Source organism: the organism of the source record quoted next (assembly GCF_019968955.1).
Source record: "MAG: Porospora cf. gigantea A chromosome Unknown PgA_NODE_561_length_14989_cov_383.732, whole genome shotgun sequence".
Lineage (NCBI taxonomy): Eukaryota > Apicomplexa > Conoidasida > Eugregarinorida > Porosporidae > Porospora > Porospora cf. gigantea A.
In genome coordinates, this window is record NW_027151765.1 from 1 (window position 1) to 14,989 (window position 14,989).

The window sequence follows — 14,989 nt, forward strand, 5'->3', positions numbered from 1 at the left end:
TCTGGTCACCCTTCCAGAATTCGGAAGCAGCGACGTCCATGCCGATCTTGACCTTGCCCTCATGTCCAGCAGCGTTGATTGCCTCAGTCAGGATATCCAAAGCCTCAAAGTTCGACAAAATGTTGGGTGCGAAACCTCCCTCGTCGCCAACGTTCGTGGCGTCCATACCGTACTTAGACTTAATGACTGACTTTAGGTTGTGGTACACCTCTGCACCCATCTTCACTGCCTCTTTGAAGGTCTTCGCACCCACGGGAAGGATCATAAACTCTTGCATGGCGAGTTTGTTTCCGGCGTGGGTACCTCCGTTGATGACGTTGAAGGCAGGGACAGGAAGGACATAGGAATTCTGCGAGGTCCCAGCAAGGCGGGCAACGTACTGATACAGAGGCAGTCCGCCGGCCGCAGCGCCAGCACGGCACACAGCCATGGACACTGCGAGGATGGCATTGGCGCCGAGCTTCTGCTTGCACCATCCAAACTCGTTCTGGGTGCCATCGAGCTCCTCAACCATTTTCTTATCAATGGCAGTCTGTTGAGTAACGTCCATGCCTACCAATGCCGGAGCTATTATGGTATTGACGTTCTCAATCGCCTTCAATACACCCTTTCCCAGGTACCTCGACTTATCGCCATCACGAAGCTCAAGAGCCTCGTAGATGCCGGTTGAAGCGCCAGAGGGCACAGCAGCCCTGAAGAGACCTTCCTTAGTTGTTAGGTCAACCTCAACGGTTGGATTTCCGCGCGAGTCGATGATCTCGCGGGCTTGAATGCTGACAATGGTGGAAGCCATCTTAATGTTAGTTTCGGTCATATCTGGTAGGTCCATGATCATACATTACATGTTTCTTTGCGTCCATGAATCAAGAGTGGCCGTAATCGGTATCACTGAGGGTTGAATTGAAACAACCAAAAAAGAGTCGACCAGTGTTCCCAGACTGACTGGTCTGCCGCAGTAGACCGCCGTGCTGATTGTGACTGTATCTCTCTCACATAGAGCGCAGAACGAAGTGATAGGTTGCCTCTTGCCCTTGCGCTTTAGTCGCGTGTGAAATACACTGAAACGAGTGTTGTTGTTGATAAGCGTAGGTTGGTTTGACCACCTTGTGAACAGGCGAAAACGACATAGCGACCTTTCAACACTTCCGTTGACAAGGGACTTGCGGCTGAACTAGACCCATGACCTCGCTCACGACGTCACAGTCAGCTATGACGTCAGGAATATTGGTGAGGTCCGTATGCAACTCGCTCAGCAACATCAGCAATTGCCGAGCCACCTCAGAGTCCCCTCCTGCTCGACGCGCGACGGCTACGTAGGCACTGGCCTGCTCAAGCAGGCTATGAAGAATCTCGCAAGACTGCTTGAAGTCGTCCGTGCAGAAGCCGCCGCAGTTTCGATCTCGGACAGCGGTCATTCGGCTTTGTAAAATCGCGCTGACGGTCGACGGGTCCAGTGTCGGCATCTCCAGCCGCATGTGCACGGTGTTAAAAGCGGCCAAGTTCTTCAGGGGGCCTCTCTGGAAGCACTGTAGGCCTATTTTCCCAGAGGTCTTCTCTGGGGTGACGCAGATGAATATCGGTTCAACCAAGCATTTCTTAGCTGACCACCTCGAGATTTTGCGGTTCTCCACAGCCCAGTCGTTGATGCTCAAGAGCGCTCGCGGATTGGAAGTGGTTACGATCCAGCCCACCACTACGTCGGTAGGGTTCGTCCTCTTCTTCAAGTTGATCATCTCCTCGTAGTGGGACGTATTCATACTGACTGTGAAACCATCATCGCTGACTGAGAAGGCGTTAACCACGCAATCCGAAACAGTCAAGGTACGCTCCCGCTGGCTACCGAACAGAGTGCCGATCCTAAACTTCTCCGATCCTCGGCCTAGCGAGTCCAGGGAGGTCATGATGGCGACGGGGTTGGTGACCACCTTGAGAGTTGAGACGTCGAAGCCCTCAAGTATCAAGTTGGTACTGACCATCAGAAATGCATATTTTGCTCTCTGGAGCACTAGAAAACCGTAAACGTTCGTTCCTTCCCTAAAGGAATTCACTAATACCGAAGTCAAATCAGAGTTGGACTGCCCACAGCAGAGAAGTTGTCGGCATAATCTTGATATTGGCACCCGACAATTACCATTAATTCATGCCGGGTAGTTTCAGTCTTCGGCGATTTTTCAGCGTCCAGAAGGGGAACTTGATGTTTAGCCGCTTAGCACAGGAATGGTGGTCACCTACAGGCCCTTTTCGGGGGTTGCACGGGGTGAACTCTGTGCGAACCGGTTTCATACTATCTAGACTGCGGTCATTCAAAGGGAAGAACATTCTCGATGTGGGTTGCGGAGGCGGCATTCTCAGCGAGTCAATGAGTAAGGGCGGCGCCAATGTTACAGGTCTCGATATTTCAAACGCGTCGCTTGATGCTGCTCGACAGCATGCCCGACTTGCAGACCTGAATATCGACTACCGACTGGAAAATGTGGAAGATCACGTTGAGAGTCACGGTGGTTACTACGACGCCGTTACGTGTCTGGAGGTTTTGGAGCATGTGGCCGATCCGAAGGCCATGATTGATGCGTGCTCAGAGGTTCTGAGGCCTGGAGGTGACGCTTTCTTTTCGACGCTTAACCGTGGAATTCGATGCTACCTGCAGGCCATCATTGCGGGAGAATACATCTTGGGAATCATTCCTAAAGGGAGCCACCAATACCGAAATCTAATCAAGCCATCAGAGTTGGAAAGGATGGCAACCCAAAGCGGATTCGAAGTTAATACCAGTGCAGGCATCCGCTACAACCCACTATCGCGTCGGTCTCGGCTCTGTCGCAGTCTTAAGGTGAACTACATCGTCCACGCCACCAAACTCAGTAGGGTGTAGAACGCACAGCGCCTCCTCTGCCCCTGCCTCTGCCGCGGCTGGAGAACCCGCGCACGTTCCCACGACCTCGGCCCCGGAAGGGCATGAAGCCACCCATAAAGGGCTGCATGTGCGGAGGCACGTACTTTTTCTTGGTGACTCCTGGGATGTTGGTGCGCTTTTCTCGAACCTTGAGCTGCCGGCCGCGTAACTCTGAATCGTTCAGCTCCAGGGCCTTGGTTGCCGACTCTGGCTCGTTGAACTCGATATAGGCGTAACCCTTAGACATTCCCGTATGGCTGTTGACGAGGATAGTGACACGTTTTATGGGACCGGCGTCTGCGAAGTGTGCCTTTAGTTCCTCAGGGGAGCATTCGTAGTCGACCTGTCCGACATAAACAGATCGTTGGTCCACCTCGTCGACCTCAGGCTGCTCGGGGGGCGAGCCCGACTCGCCATCTTCCGCATCGTCTCCAGGCTGAGTCTCATCGTGCTTCTCTTCGTTACGAAGTCCGAGCAGCTTGGTTGCCTTCCGTTCCTCCTCTGCTGACATCTACGGAAAATCTGGAATTCGAGCTCGCTTCACAGTGGAGATTCAAACTCCTCTCATTCTATCCGTCCGAATTCATCAGACATCAGAGATGATTTATCTATGCACAATTACTCACACACTACAGTAGACACCAAGCAGCCCTTATGCAGAAACACATTCGCGTATCGTGGTGGTAATGTCTGACATGGACTTATAAAATATGGGCTGTCTCCGAGAATTGGACCTCTCGCACAAAGCGAGAATCCAACCAATTGAGAACGGTACTTCGCAGAGACAGCGCCATTATTCCGATTTTCGGATGGTGACGTTCATTTGCGACCTTTGTCAGGCCTCGCTCAAGAAGCAGCAAGTGGAGAAACATTACCTCACTAAGTGTAGAGATGCATGGACCTTTACCTGTTTGGATTGTCGTAAGACTTTCGCTGGAGAGGATTACAAGAAACATTCGGAGTGTAAAACGGAGAAGGAGCAGTACTGGGGACAGTATGCTGGCAAGGACCAAGGCAAGAAACCAGTTGAACGGGCGGAAAAAAACAATTCTGTGCTGGAGAACAAAACTGAGAAAAATTCCAAGAGAAAACCCAACTCCCTCCCTCAACCCTCTCCCAAGAAATCTAAGACGACCTGGAAAGGAACCCTTCCTGCAACGGTGGCGACCTCTCTGAAGGAGTTGACGACGGATACAACAGTCAAAAGATTTGTTCGCCGAGTCGAGAAATGTTGCGCTGAAGAGGAGTTTGACCGGGACATGGTCCTTCTGCTCATCCCCCCAGGACGGGTGGACATGGACAACCTCACAATCAAAAGGTTGGAGTCTCGATAGTGAACGCAAACCCTTCGTCAGCTGCTGCCTTGTTCTTTTTCTTGTTCTTCCTTTTCGTGGAAATTCCTCCGACAAAGTCCGCTCCTGGGACAGCTGTGGAGTTCGGCTTCGAGAGATCCTTCGCCATTCCCACGTTCGTCTCCTTGCTGAGCTGTTCCGCCTTTTTCGTCTCTTCACCGTAGCCAACCGGTTGCAGACCTGCGTCCGGTTCCATGAACTCGCAGTCCTCAGGTCGCCACTCGAACGAGGTAAGGCCGTCCATTAATGTCGTCGCCAGAACAGCTCCATTGTACTGCACGATCTTGAAGTGATTGTCAACCTTCATACGTGGGAGCGCAGACGCACATAGAATCCACCTGGAGTCAGGAGCCCACGAGCAAAGGACGGTACAGTCGAGGCGATTGGACCCTACCACAGCGAGCTTCCGCAGGTCCCAGATGTCCGTGAGACCTGCCATATTTCCGAAACCTCCAGAGAGCAGGAAACGCCCACATTTGCTGAATCGCAAGGTATTCCGTCTCGAAGTTCCAAAGTCAACGATAGGCTTCCCAGTTGCCCCGTCGAAAAGACTCACCTTGGGAGGTATCGGGCCACTAACAGCGGCAAATTTATTTTCTGTTGTCGACCATATGATGTCGTGGATGGGCCCCTCGGTGATGGGTTGCATGGCTTTGCCAGCTCCTACCAAGGGCAGCAGATACACGACATCTTTTCCGTAGTAGGACTGGCCTGTGGAATCCACCTCCGAATGCGTTATGGCAATGAGGCCTGTGTCGTCATGGTTCATCATCAACGTAACAGAATCGCAGTTGAAGTAGGATGTGGACTGCAGAATCGTTTTCGGAGCGAAGATGTTCGTCACCTTCACCGACCCAGGAGAGCTTTTCTTCTTTCGCGTCGAGGTGCTCGCAGTGGCCACCAAACAGGTAGTGCCCTTCTCCACGCCCATGTGGAATGTCGTCATCCGATCATGTGGAACAGTAGTCCAGGCAGCGTTACCAGGCCCAATCAGCAGATCCGACATTCTGTAGACGTCCACGCCTCGACCGGTAGCCTGGTACCCCAAAAAAGTTTCTTTGCTCGACCATTGGCACGGAGGAAAGGCTTCCACGTAGTTCCCCAAAGCGTGGTTGACGAGGATCTCCCCATCAGACAACCTGACTATCCGGAAATTTTTAGGGTCGCTGACCTCGTATCGACTGCACAGTGCCACATAGTTTCCCTGAGGCGACAGTTTCATCCGCACGATCTTGTTTACGCAAGGAGACCACTTATGCAGCAGCTCCAACGACTCGCCATCAAAAACGCTCAGTGTCGGTACTGGCGTTGCGGAGGCAACAGCGAGGACACGCCCATCAGGTGACCACTGCGCCACCTCTGCCTCGGGCAGCTCCAACAGCGTTTCGGCTTGACCCTGCTCGGTGAATTTGTAGACCTGGAGTCCACTGTCGGAGACACTATAGCCGAGCATGGAAAACTAGGATTTCTGGCTGGGCGCACAACGACCTTCAGAGGTAAGATCATGACCGCAGGCGCTCTCAGGGAGCTGCGTCGTTGTAAGGTCCAGTCGTGTAGTGGTCATGTTGAAATCGCGTCTGCCGGCAGAAATCATGAGCGGTCTCTTTTTGAAAAGGCTGCTGTTGTGGAGGAATGGAGACGTTACGTACAGGCAGACCGTCAGCAGTGACCTGCTCGCCTTGAGTCGGATGTGCCAAGCCCTAATCAGTTCTGGCATAGTCTTGGCCTTCATGAGCTCTGATCCTAAGAACAAATTCTATGACCACGTAGCCACTCCAGATGCCCATGGGACATTGGTGTGGGTCGAGTCCCTTGAGAAGGCGCGTTACCCAACGATGGTGAATCCGCCTACGCGACCGAACTACACTTGCACTGTAAGCGACCATTGGACCTGGTATCCGACCCCCTCGCATTTTCATTGGCCCGTAGCTATTCTGGGTTGCCTAGCAGTGCTTCAGGGCATGCACGCTCTCATCTACTTCTTTCGAGGGCGCGCGTACTCTGTGTTCGCTAAGTGAGCGGCCAGCCTCGTTATCAACAGTCAACCAGACGCCCAGTTCGTTGGGTCTCCTCCCACCCGGTTTAAGTTGGCGGCACACTTCATTCGTGCGTCTGGGTGGGTGGTGAAGGTGCTCAATGTGGCACTAGTGGGTTGGGAGTAGCCCAGTGATTCAGGCTGTACTGCTGTTCCTCTGTGTTTACCACCTCGTCATAGGTAGTTGCGTAAGAGCTGAGTGGGTCATTGACAGCATCTACGCGCAGTGCGCTCTGACATACAACGCATTCAAAATTGTAGGCGTTGGGTAAAAAACTGTGCCAAAGACAACACTAGGCTCACACCTGCCTGCAATCTGTACTACAACTACAGAGCATTCCCATCTGTGCCCTGTGGGACTGGGAAACGGAAGTCCAAGCCTTGTAGAACTATGGGCTTCAAGTGGAGTGCATCTGAGAGCGCCTGGAAGGCACGAGAGTTCAAAAGCCCCACCATCTGCAATGATGCGGCCTGGAAGGGCCTGGGTAAAGAGGCAGGCCTCGACAACTTGGCTCCATTCTGGCCCAGAACCCCCATGTCATTGGACCTCGCACTCAGCTCTCAAGGGGCGCTGGCTTTAAACCATGAAGATGCTGGCAGTTGGATATCGTTCCTGGACACCGTGGCTGAGGAGGTGGGCGCCGTCGAAGAGTCCCCTGAGCTGTCTTCGGAGAACGCTGAGCAGCATGACCTCCCATGGACGGGTTGGAAGACGGTGGACTTGGCATTTGCTGCAAGCTACAGGTTGGGAATGCGCAGTCTTATCGAGGACTCATTTCTATCACGGGTTTCCTCTCTTTGGGCTTTTACAATGTTCATGGTGTTCGTACTGGAGAGATACACCATCTCTCGCCTCATTCAAAGTGGGATCTGGGACCTCTATCCACAGACCCGCTCCCGGCTACCCTGTGGCAGCCAGATGGCCGACAGAGCTCTGCGTTCCAGAAGATTCGGAGCTTCTACCGAAGGCTCAAGTATTTTGCGAGTCAGGCGTTGGCCTACTGAAACCTCTCGCGTGAAAACGTCTTCATCAGTCGGCGTCGACGTACTCCGTTAGGCCTCACATACGCACCGAGCTGCAGTGGCACGGCAGTCAGGTTCTTGCCGGCCTTTAGAAGGCGCCATACGTATTGGGAGTCCTGGCCGCGAGGGGTGTCGGGGAAAGGGACTTCCAGGGCAGCATTCCGTGTCAGTGACAGCCACCCGTTTTGGTACCAACCCACTCGGGAATTCGGCAAGTTCATCTTCTCAGGAAAGAACCAGCGAAACTTGGGATCGGCCTGAGGTTCAACACCAGGCTCTCGCGTTGGCAGGTGATCTTTTAATATTTGGTAGTCCCAGGGACTCCACGACTTATCAAACCATTCTTCGTCGACGAGAAGCTCTAAGTGCTCGCTGGGTCACAGCCTGACTCCTGGCTTACTACGGCTCTCTCGCTAGCACTTCTGCAAGGTCGGGGTCCTGTTCCCACACTGGGACCCGTTTAAGGGACTGTTTCCAGTCGTTCATCCTGTCCGCGCAGTCGTACACGTAGCACAGGAGAAAGCTATGCAGGAACACTTCCAGATCACCTCGTTCCCTAAAGACCCGGTCAATAATCTCGATCCGTCGGGGATGCATGTAGTCGTCAACATCGAAAAACGACACCACGTCTCCATTGGCCACGTCCACCCCCAGCTTCCGAGCTGCCCCAGCAAATAAATGACCGTCAGTAATGATGACTCGCAGCCCCGGAAACTGATCAAGTTCCACATCGCTTGCGCCTTCTACGTAGGACAGCAGGTCCAGGAGCGTCTCGTGGTCTGATCTGTGCCGCAAGGACCCACCCTTGTGGGAGGGAGGCGGTTTGTCGAGCCACTTCGGTTCAATCATCGATCTTAACGCCGACGGAGACCCAAATAGGTCTACTTCCACGTGTCGAGATGTGTCAGGGCTCACCACCAGAATGGTCTCCATGGGGACGAGGGTTTGATTTCGGACGGACTCCAGAAGGCGGGGGATGAAGATACCGTCGGCCGCAGTACATGGCACGATCAGGGAAACCCTAGAGATCGGATCAGGCGGATCAACCACACTCCCTGGAGAGCGCCAAAGCAAAATACCTGCACACATTAAGGTCCCTAGAAGAACGGCCGTTCTGGACTGCATAACGATGACGGATATGACATAATTCTATTTCAACTCAATCAGAATGTCGTCGATGCCAAACGATGCGTCGCATGCGGGTTTAGCTCCCAAAGTGCTTGCGATTTCAAGCCAAAGGTCAGTCTTCTGGTGTGGTATCTCCACACTGAAGTAGTGAGAGAGCTTGTCAGGGAACATACGTCCACAGAAGTCGAGCGCCTTGTTCTTGCACTCCTGAGTGAAAAACCCGTCACACCAATCATAGGCATGACTCCAACGAATGCTATCGTCTGCTGTAAGGTACACTGTCTCCCCTTTCCACTCGTCGAAGAAGTGCACTAAACCTGAAACTCGTAGTTGAGTGTGAGTCGGCAGACCTTTGTAGTGCCTCGAAGCCTTCTGCTCAGCCCCCAGAGTGCAATGACCCCCGAGGAACTTGTTCAGGCTGTTGCCACAGGTTTGGGTTTTCTTTGGCTTCCACTTGTGCTCCGGCTCGTCAAAGGTCTCCAGAGACCACATTATCCACTGAGGTATGCCTCGGCTGAGACGTGAGGTTTGTATGTCATCCACAGCCATATTTCGGACTGTTACTGAGTCCTGGCCGAAGCCCAGTAGAACCCGATTCTTGGGATCGTTTATGAAGAAGTTTTTGTGACTATCCAATCCGCACCTAAACTGGTTCTGACCAAACACCAGGGAACCAGTCACCTTGAGGACTGGAGGTCCTCCGAAGACGCATGGAAGCAAAAGAAGCGTTCGCATGTAGAAATACGTCACGTAATGATCCCCCGCTCCTTGAAGTCCCAATCACAACCTCCATGGGAAATCAGCATTAATTAATAAGAATGACCCGAACTGACGAGAACATTCCACAGTCTGCGTGGAAATTCCCACCGCTATCGGTGCAGACTCTGTTGTTGTTCAGTTCCACCGATGGCCCTGTCCCGAGTGAGTGGTTTCTGCCCACCACAGCCGCCTCATCCGAGTTGCCACCCCCTCCACGCAAAAGTAGGAAATCTGAGGCACGCACCGCTGACTCCAGACTGGCGGAGGAGGCTGAACAACTCGAACAGCTACTTAACCCGAAATCCCAGACCTTCTTTCCTGACGGCGACTTCGCGCCAGACCTCTACAGGCCAGTGAGAGCCGGCTCTGACCTGCAAACAGTGGAAGAACAACTACGTAACCTTAACGTCTCTGTTGGAAAATCCTTGAGCTATGATCAGGTGGCTCAGACCTTCGAGCATCGAGTACGGTGCATGTCCGTCATTCGGGCTACCAGTCCTACGCCACTAACATCATTCAGTGCGAATTACCAGAAGATATGGGGACATGCGCATCTCTTCCATGGAAATGACTTAGGTCTTTTAACCGTTCTGCAGTTGATGGGACTCACAACCACCAAAGCGATGAAAGGAAGTAGCCCCCATGGGTCCGACCCGGTTCTAAACCCTTTGATCCCTGAGGACCGTGCCGTCGTCTCTCAAATGTCGGACTCCATCTATATTGAGAAGGCTTCGTGCCGCTTGGAGGAAGACTTCGCAGACCTGGTTGCCATCCTCCACAGGCAAATTGAAAAGACCACGTCGGACACCGATCGGCTTAATCAACTCACGTTGACGTGGGAACAGTCGTTTGGAAAGTATTTCAGCATGTTCAGCTTGCTCCAGTACCTTGGGTATCCCACTTTGGTTAGCTATGTCGACGATGTATTTAGCAGACGCCAAATGAACGCCGCGCCTGACAAGACGGAGGTGGAGCTGGAAGAGATCATGCTGCGGTTGCGCCGGGCTGTTAGTCGAGTTGGCACGGCTTCAGCCTCTAGTCTGGCCCCGGAAGCACCGCCGTTCGTTCCTCTGGCTGCCCAGCACATCACACGTGACAGTCTTATCAAGCAACTGCAACAGCTCGTGGCCTCCATTCTCAACCTCCGCGGGTCCGAGAGCGAGGCCCAGATAATCGTAATCCCTGATCTTTACGAAGCCTGGTCCTACGTATACCAGGACATGCCCTCCCTTTCCAGTGTTCTGATTCGAATGGGCATCTCCACGTTGCCGGGCTTCCTAAAGGAGATTGGATTCAGAGTCGGACCCGACTTGCTGAACAGCTACCCTCTGTACATTGGCGCTCCCGACATACCCTTTCCTCTGAGTCTGGAGGTTGGCGCCCGAACCGCCGTCCGCACAGAGATCAGAGATGCGCTGCGGGACGCCTGCGAACAGCAGCGGGGCCGAGCAGCGGGTTTACAGAGGGCTGAGCGGCTGAGCTCTCTCCCGACTATCGCCCAGCAGCTGGTCCCTGGCAGTGTGCCTTCCGTCACGGAATCTGCTGATCCGGAGCTACTGGAGGGTGGCATCTTCGGGGTTCTGCCCCACTGGTTACCAGTTTATTACGAATCAGTCGTCGCCGGCAGGCTCCACGAATGCATGGACCGCGTTTTCCCTCAGAAGTCGCATTTCGTTGACACTATGAGACTCTTCGACGCTACGAATCTTGAAGACTTCTGTCGAAGACTCAGCGGCGTTCAACAAATAGGCCCCAGCTTAATCCCCGAGACCATACTTCTTAAGTACTTCCCACACCTATCCGCCTCTACTTGACATGAGCCTTGCATGCGCCTCCCTTCCGCTTCACTACGAACTTTACTCTGCGCCCCTTGTACTTTATTACGTATTCTCGCTCTACCTCAGGCGGCAAGCAGCGTCGACAGTGTCGCATGCTCACGTTGCAGACCGAGCAGGAAGTGCTGCTGTCAGGCTCACTGGTGAACTGGCTGGACTTGTCGGTCTTCTCCGTTGCCGTAGTGGTGTCTGGCATGGCCGAACTGCTTTCGGTAGGGTACGTGGGGCATGAGGGACACGTAGGACACGTGGGACACGTTTTAGTGGGTTCAGCAGAGCTCGTAGATTCGGGACATTCCACTGTGTACGTGTGCTCCCACCACATGCGGCTGTCCTCGTCCCAAAAAAGGTCGCATTCTTCTTGGCAGTCCTCTGTCGTGCATTCGCAGGTATCGCCTCCCCAATCGTCGATCTCTGTGCATGTTTCTGTGAATATTTCATTGTTCTCGGTGGGAGTACCTCGAACCCGATACCCCCGATTTCCAAAGTCTTCAGCCAGCGTTAGAGCCACCAAACAAGCCAACCGTCGCATATTCGCCGAATCTATTATGCTATCTATTCATGTGGACTTCACATGACGTATCTTTCGACGTATCTTTCGCGGCAGCTTGTTCAGAAAGTTTGATGGATACACTGAGTAGGCAGCATATCGCTTACGTTGCCCATCAACTCGGTTGATGAAACCTTCAGCACGCCCGCAGTTGGCGATCAAGTGGGACGTCTCCCGTCCTCCAGGACAAGGAGCGCCGCATATGTGGTAACAGTCTTTGCTGTCGCTGCCACAGTCAGCCAGGTACGCCTCAGATTCGTACAGCTTTGGCATTGTGAAACACGAGACTTCGAATCCCTCGCTGGTTTCAGCGACTGCCACTAAGTCCCCGCAGTTGCCAGCGTGAGACTGGAGGATAGGTAGCATAGACTGCTTTTGGGTGACTCGACGGACTTTGGACATCGCGCGAGGCATCATATCTGGGTCCTTAGGGTCAACGACGAGAAGACAGTATGGCTCCGCCGCAACCAGGGCAATGATTGTCAAGCCCGCCCACATTTAGATATTATGCATGAGGATACCTCATCACATGTGAGCTGACAACTACACATCCATGTATTTCCGGTACGATAAGTATCGATCGTTTGAGAGACTGCGCGCGACTAAAGATCTCCAATCCGTTTTGTCCCCAAATTTGCGGTTTAAGCGGGCTCCGCAACGTCAGCATGGCCAGTCTCCAAACAACAATCAAGACAGAGCAGGACTCCTTCTCGGAGTACCGTACATATCCCGGCAGAGGAACGCGTTACGTCGCTAAGGATGGAAAGTCGTTCTTCTTCCAGTGCAACAAGAGCCGTGCCAAGCATCTGTTGAAGCGCAAGCCGCAGAAGATCAGATGGACCACAGCCTGGAGGCGCGCGCATAAGAAGCTTCACACTACCGACCTCAACATGCGTAAGCGCAAGCGTCGACAGCAGAAGGTTCAGAAGGCCATTGTTGGTCTGTCGTTGGACGACCTTAAGAAGCACCGCAAGCCTGTAGCGCCTAAGGGAGATGCTAAGAGCGCCGCGCTCCAAGAAGCGAAGGCCCGCAAGAGCCGTAGAAAGTGATTGTTCGTGTGAGATTCCGGTCTAGCCAAAAACAGGCATTTATGCTACCGTTGTACACCTTAAACGCTGGCTACGAGCTGGTTGACGCGCAGGGATATGTGGACGAGCTCCCCGACAATCGAACGCAGATTGACGCACAGGTGGAAGCGGCTATGAAGGAGCTGCCAAGGCGCGACTACCTCCAAAGTCTGCCGCGACCCAAAACGACAACAATTGACAGGTTGCTGGCAACGAGAGGGGTTGACACACCCGAACCGCCAAAGGAGCTCTTGCTGGCTCCTAAAGTCCCGTCAGACTCGAACATTAGCCAAGAGCTAGACTTGTGGGGCACCCACCGAAGCCATCTTCAAGCAGCGCTGGAGATGCGCAATGCTGAGCGCCTGAACTTGGAGCTGATGCTGGAATACGGAGTGGCCAGCTGGGACGCCAGTGCCGGCTACAGCCAGCACCTCCATAGTCAGGTTAAGCGTTCTCTGGCTGAAATCCAGTCAGAGGTCGACACGGTCAACAAGAGAAGGAAGATGAGTCACTTGGACCTTAGCCGCAAGCTGAAAGTCGTCGTAGACGAACAGCAATCCCTCGAGACCCAGAACGCGGAAGTGTTCTCGGCCATAGCTGGGTTGGAGGAGCAGATATGCCACCGTGTTAATGCAGCTGTTGTGTTGTGAGAACGTCTTCATGAGCCAAGTTTGACGTGATTTGAGAAACTCAACAATTATGCAGCTGCTCGTTCACAACCTGAAACAGCAGGCGTTCCCTGTATCGATTGAAGAATCGAGCACCATCAAAGATGTCAAGGTGAAGCTATCAGTTGACCTCAAGGAGGACGCTGACTGCTTGAAGTTGATTTTTAAAGGCGTAGTCTTGGATGATAAATCCACAGTAGCCGAGTGTCGACTTCAGAACGATGACAAGCTCGTCGTCATGACCATGAAGGCCAAGCACAAGAAGGAAAGAGTAGAGACCGAACCTGCAGCTGCGCCGGCAGCGACCCCGGAATCCGCTCTTCCAGTCGCTCCTGCAGCCACCCCTGCAGCTGCTCCTGCGGCTACTGTTGCTGCTACCCCCGTCTCCCAAACGGAGGCCGCTGAGCCCTCAGCCCAGGAACTCGAAGAAGCTATTACACGACTCACCGACATGTGGTTCGACCGTGCTGATGCCGAGAGAGCGCTACGTCTGACGTTTATGGACGTCGATAGGGCGGCTGAGCTTTTGCTAGCAGGTCCCCTCGACGACGCTGCTGCTGCGGAGGGCAACTCAGAAGAGGTGGAACCGATTACTGAGGTCGTACTTCCTCCAGACCACCCCTTGGCAGGTTTAGCAGAGCATCCTATGTTCCAGCAGATGCGATCCCTGATCCAGTCGAATCCCGCAGTGCTTCCCAACATTCTGTCATTGATAGCTCAAGAAAATCCAGCGCTGGCGGAGGCCATAAGCAATCATCAGGCTGAGTTCCTCCAAATACTCCTCGCAGGCCAAGCAGGCGGTGAAGTTCGACAAACGCAGGAAATCCGATTGACAGAAGATGAGATGGCGGCCATTAGACGGTTGGAAGAATTAGGGTTCGAGACTGAACGATGCGTTGAAGCCTACCTCGTCTGTGACAAGAACGAACAGCTCGCCGCCAACTATCTCTTCGAGTCGATGCTCGAGGAGCCTCAGCAGTAACGCTCATGAAACTGATGATGGTTGAATTGAATCGTACGTTCATTGGATGCATTTATTCTTTGGATGCATTTATTCTTTGGATGCATTTATACGTTCTACGTTCATTGGATGCATTCATTGTGGGTTCTTCGCAAAGAAATTCACAATTTCGCCCCGCAACGGGGCGAACGTATATCTGCTACTATTTTCCTCTTTGATCAGAATTTATCCATTGAATCGGAAGAATAAATTTTAATTGAACTTGTAATAAATGATACCTTTTAAGAGTGTAGTATTTGGGTGACTCGATTACATTGTGAATTTCTTGCGAAGAACCCCACCATTTTCATGAAAGCAGTTGGCTGAATAAAGCGACTCACATTAACTTTGCAATGCGAGCCTTCTCTACTGCTATTCTCTACTGTGTAATCTGCGACTCGGGCGTTTTGGCTGATAAGAGCCTTCGAGGACCACGTTTTAGGTCTGCAGCGGATCAGATACGCCCCGTCCAGGACTTTGGGCTGTTGACAGATTTGTCGATAAAGCCTACAGCTGTGGACGTGGCGATGCTTAAGACTCTACTTGGTCCTCTGAGTGCCCTAGGTGCTATTTTTGGCCGATCCCTCTCTGACACTGATGCCATGAGCGAAGCTCTCCCCGCTGATGCCGAGAACTCACGTACCGTTCAGGACTTTGAACTGTTGACAGATTTGTCGAT

At 52.9% G+C, this 14,989-nt stretch overlaps 12 protein-coding genes across 15 annotated transcripts; 5 read left to right on the forward strand and 7 right to left on the reverse strand.

Annotated features, from left to right (window-relative positions):
* Positions 1 to 835, reverse strand: KVP18_005020 (uncharacterized protein; the record flags this gene model as incomplete). 2 transcript variants are annotated; one of them, XM_067949322.1, is made up of 1 exon in its annotated part: positions 1 to 835. In XM_067949322.1, a coding segment is annotated over one exon (835 nt), but the record flags the coding sequence as incomplete, so codon positions are not given. The 2 variants fall into 2 exon arrangements, with proteins under 2 accessions (XP_067807749.1, XP_067807750.1); XM_067949323.1 differs by having other exon boundaries at positions 10 to 835.
* Positions 836 to 1,136: 301 nt separating this feature from the next.
* KVP18_005028 (uncharacterized protein) lies at positions 1,137 to 1,976 on the reverse strand (the record flags this gene model as incomplete). The annotated part of the gene is made up of 1 exon (XM_067949333.1): positions 1,137 to 1,976. The coding sequence occupies one exon, from the start codon at positions 1,974 to 1,976 to the stop codon at positions 1,137 to 1,139; it is 840 nt and encodes a 279-aa protein (XP_067807758.1).
* An 882-nt stretch (positions 1,977 to 2,858) lies between these two features.
* KVP18_005027 (uncharacterized protein) lies at positions 2,859 to 3,404 on the reverse strand (the record flags this gene model as incomplete). The annotated part of the gene is made up of 1 exon (XM_067949332.1): positions 2,859 to 3,404. The coding sequence occupies one exon, from the start codon at positions 3,402 to 3,404 to the stop codon at positions 2,859 to 2,861; it is 546 nt and encodes a 181-aa protein (XP_067807757.1).
* Positions 3,405 to 4,204: 800 nt separating this feature from the next.
* On the reverse strand, positions 4,205 to 5,698 carry KVP18_005019 (uncharacterized protein; the record flags this gene model as incomplete). Its single annotated transcript, XM_067949321.1, has 1 exon — positions 4,205 to 5,698. One exon carries the CDS (start codon positions 5,696 to 5,698, stop codon positions 4,205 to 4,207), a length of 1,494 nt encoding a protein of 497 aa, XP_067807748.1.
* Positions 5,699 to 5,807: 109 nt separating this feature from the next.
* On the forward strand, positions 5,808 to 7,337 carry KVP18_005018 (uncharacterized protein; the record flags this gene model as incomplete). Of its 3 annotated transcripts, XM_067949320.1 has the most annotated exons (5): positions 5,838 to 6,259; positions 6,287 to 6,392; positions 6,421 to 6,548; positions 6,578 to 7,143; positions 7,170 to 7,285. In XM_067949320.1, 5 exons carry the CDS (start codon positions 5,838 to 5,840, stop codon positions 7,283 to 7,285), a joined length of 1,338 nt encoding a protein of 445 aa, XP_067807747.1. The 3 variants fall into 3 exon arrangements, with proteins under 3 accessions (XP_067807746.1, XP_067807747.1, XP_067807745.1); XM_067949319.1 differs by lacking the exons at positions 6,287 to 6,392; positions 6,421 to 6,548; positions 6,578 to 7,143; positions 7,170 to 7,285 and having other exon boundaries at positions 5,808 to 6,263; XM_067949318.1 differs by lacking the exons at positions 5,838 to 6,259; positions 6,287 to 6,392; positions 6,421 to 6,548 and having other exon boundaries at positions 6,672 to 7,337.
* Positions 7,338 to 7,702: 365 nt separating this feature from the next.
* On the reverse strand, positions 7,703 to 8,236 carry KVP18_005023 (uncharacterized protein; the record flags this gene model as incomplete). The annotated part of the gene is made up of 1 exon (XM_067949326.1): positions 7,703 to 8,236. One exon carries the CDS (start codon positions 8,234 to 8,236, stop codon positions 7,703 to 7,705), a length of 534 nt encoding a protein of 177 aa, XP_067807753.1.
* Positions 8,237 to 8,452: 216 nt separating this feature from the next.
* KVP18_005026 (uncharacterized protein) lies at positions 8,453 to 9,166 on the reverse strand (the record flags this gene model as incomplete). The annotated part of the gene is made up of 1 exon (XM_067949331.1): positions 8,453 to 9,166. One exon carries the CDS (start codon positions 9,164 to 9,166, stop codon positions 8,453 to 8,455), a length of 714 nt encoding a protein of 237 aa, XP_067807756.1.
* An 83-nt stretch (positions 9,167 to 9,249) lies between these two features.
* Positions 9,250 to 11,004, forward strand: KVP18_005024 (uncharacterized protein; the record flags this gene model as incomplete). Its single annotated transcript, XM_067949327.1, has 1 exon — positions 9,250 to 11,004. One exon carries the CDS (start codon positions 9,250 to 9,252, stop codon positions 11,002 to 11,004), a length of 1,755 nt encoding a protein of 584 aa, XP_067807754.1.
* Positions 11,005 to 11,584: 580 nt separating this feature from the next.
* Positions 11,585 to 12,073, reverse strand: KVP18_005021 (uncharacterized protein; the record flags this gene model as incomplete). Its single annotated transcript, XM_067949324.1, has 1 exon — positions 11,585 to 12,073. The coding sequence occupies one exon, from the start codon at positions 12,071 to 12,073 to the stop codon at positions 11,585 to 11,587; it is 489 nt and encodes a 162-aa protein (XP_067807751.1).
* A 167-nt stretch (positions 12,074 to 12,240) lies between these two features.
* KVP18_005022 (uncharacterized protein) lies at positions 12,241 to 12,624 on the forward strand (the record flags this gene model as incomplete). The annotated part of the gene is made up of 1 exon (XM_067949325.1): positions 12,241 to 12,624. The coding sequence occupies one exon, from the start codon at positions 12,241 to 12,243 to the stop codon at positions 12,622 to 12,624; it is 384 nt and encodes a 127-aa protein (XP_067807752.1).
* A 41-nt stretch (positions 12,625 to 12,665) lies between these two features.
* KVP18_005017 (uncharacterized protein) lies at positions 12,666 to 13,292 on the forward strand (the record flags this gene model as incomplete). The annotated part of the gene is made up of 1 exon (XM_067949317.1): positions 12,666 to 13,292. The coding sequence occupies one exon, from the start codon at positions 12,666 to 12,668 to the stop codon at positions 13,290 to 13,292; it is 627 nt and encodes a 208-aa protein (XP_067807744.1).
* Positions 13,293 to 13,341: 49 nt separating this feature from the next.
* Positions 13,342 to 14,292, forward strand: KVP18_005025 (uncharacterized protein; the record flags this gene model as incomplete). Its single annotated transcript, XM_067949328.1, has 1 exon — positions 13,342 to 14,292. The coding sequence occupies one exon, from the start codon at positions 13,342 to 13,344 to the stop codon at positions 14,290 to 14,292; it is 951 nt and encodes a 316-aa protein (XP_067807755.1).
* Positions 14,293 to 14,989: the final 697 nt, after the last annotated feature.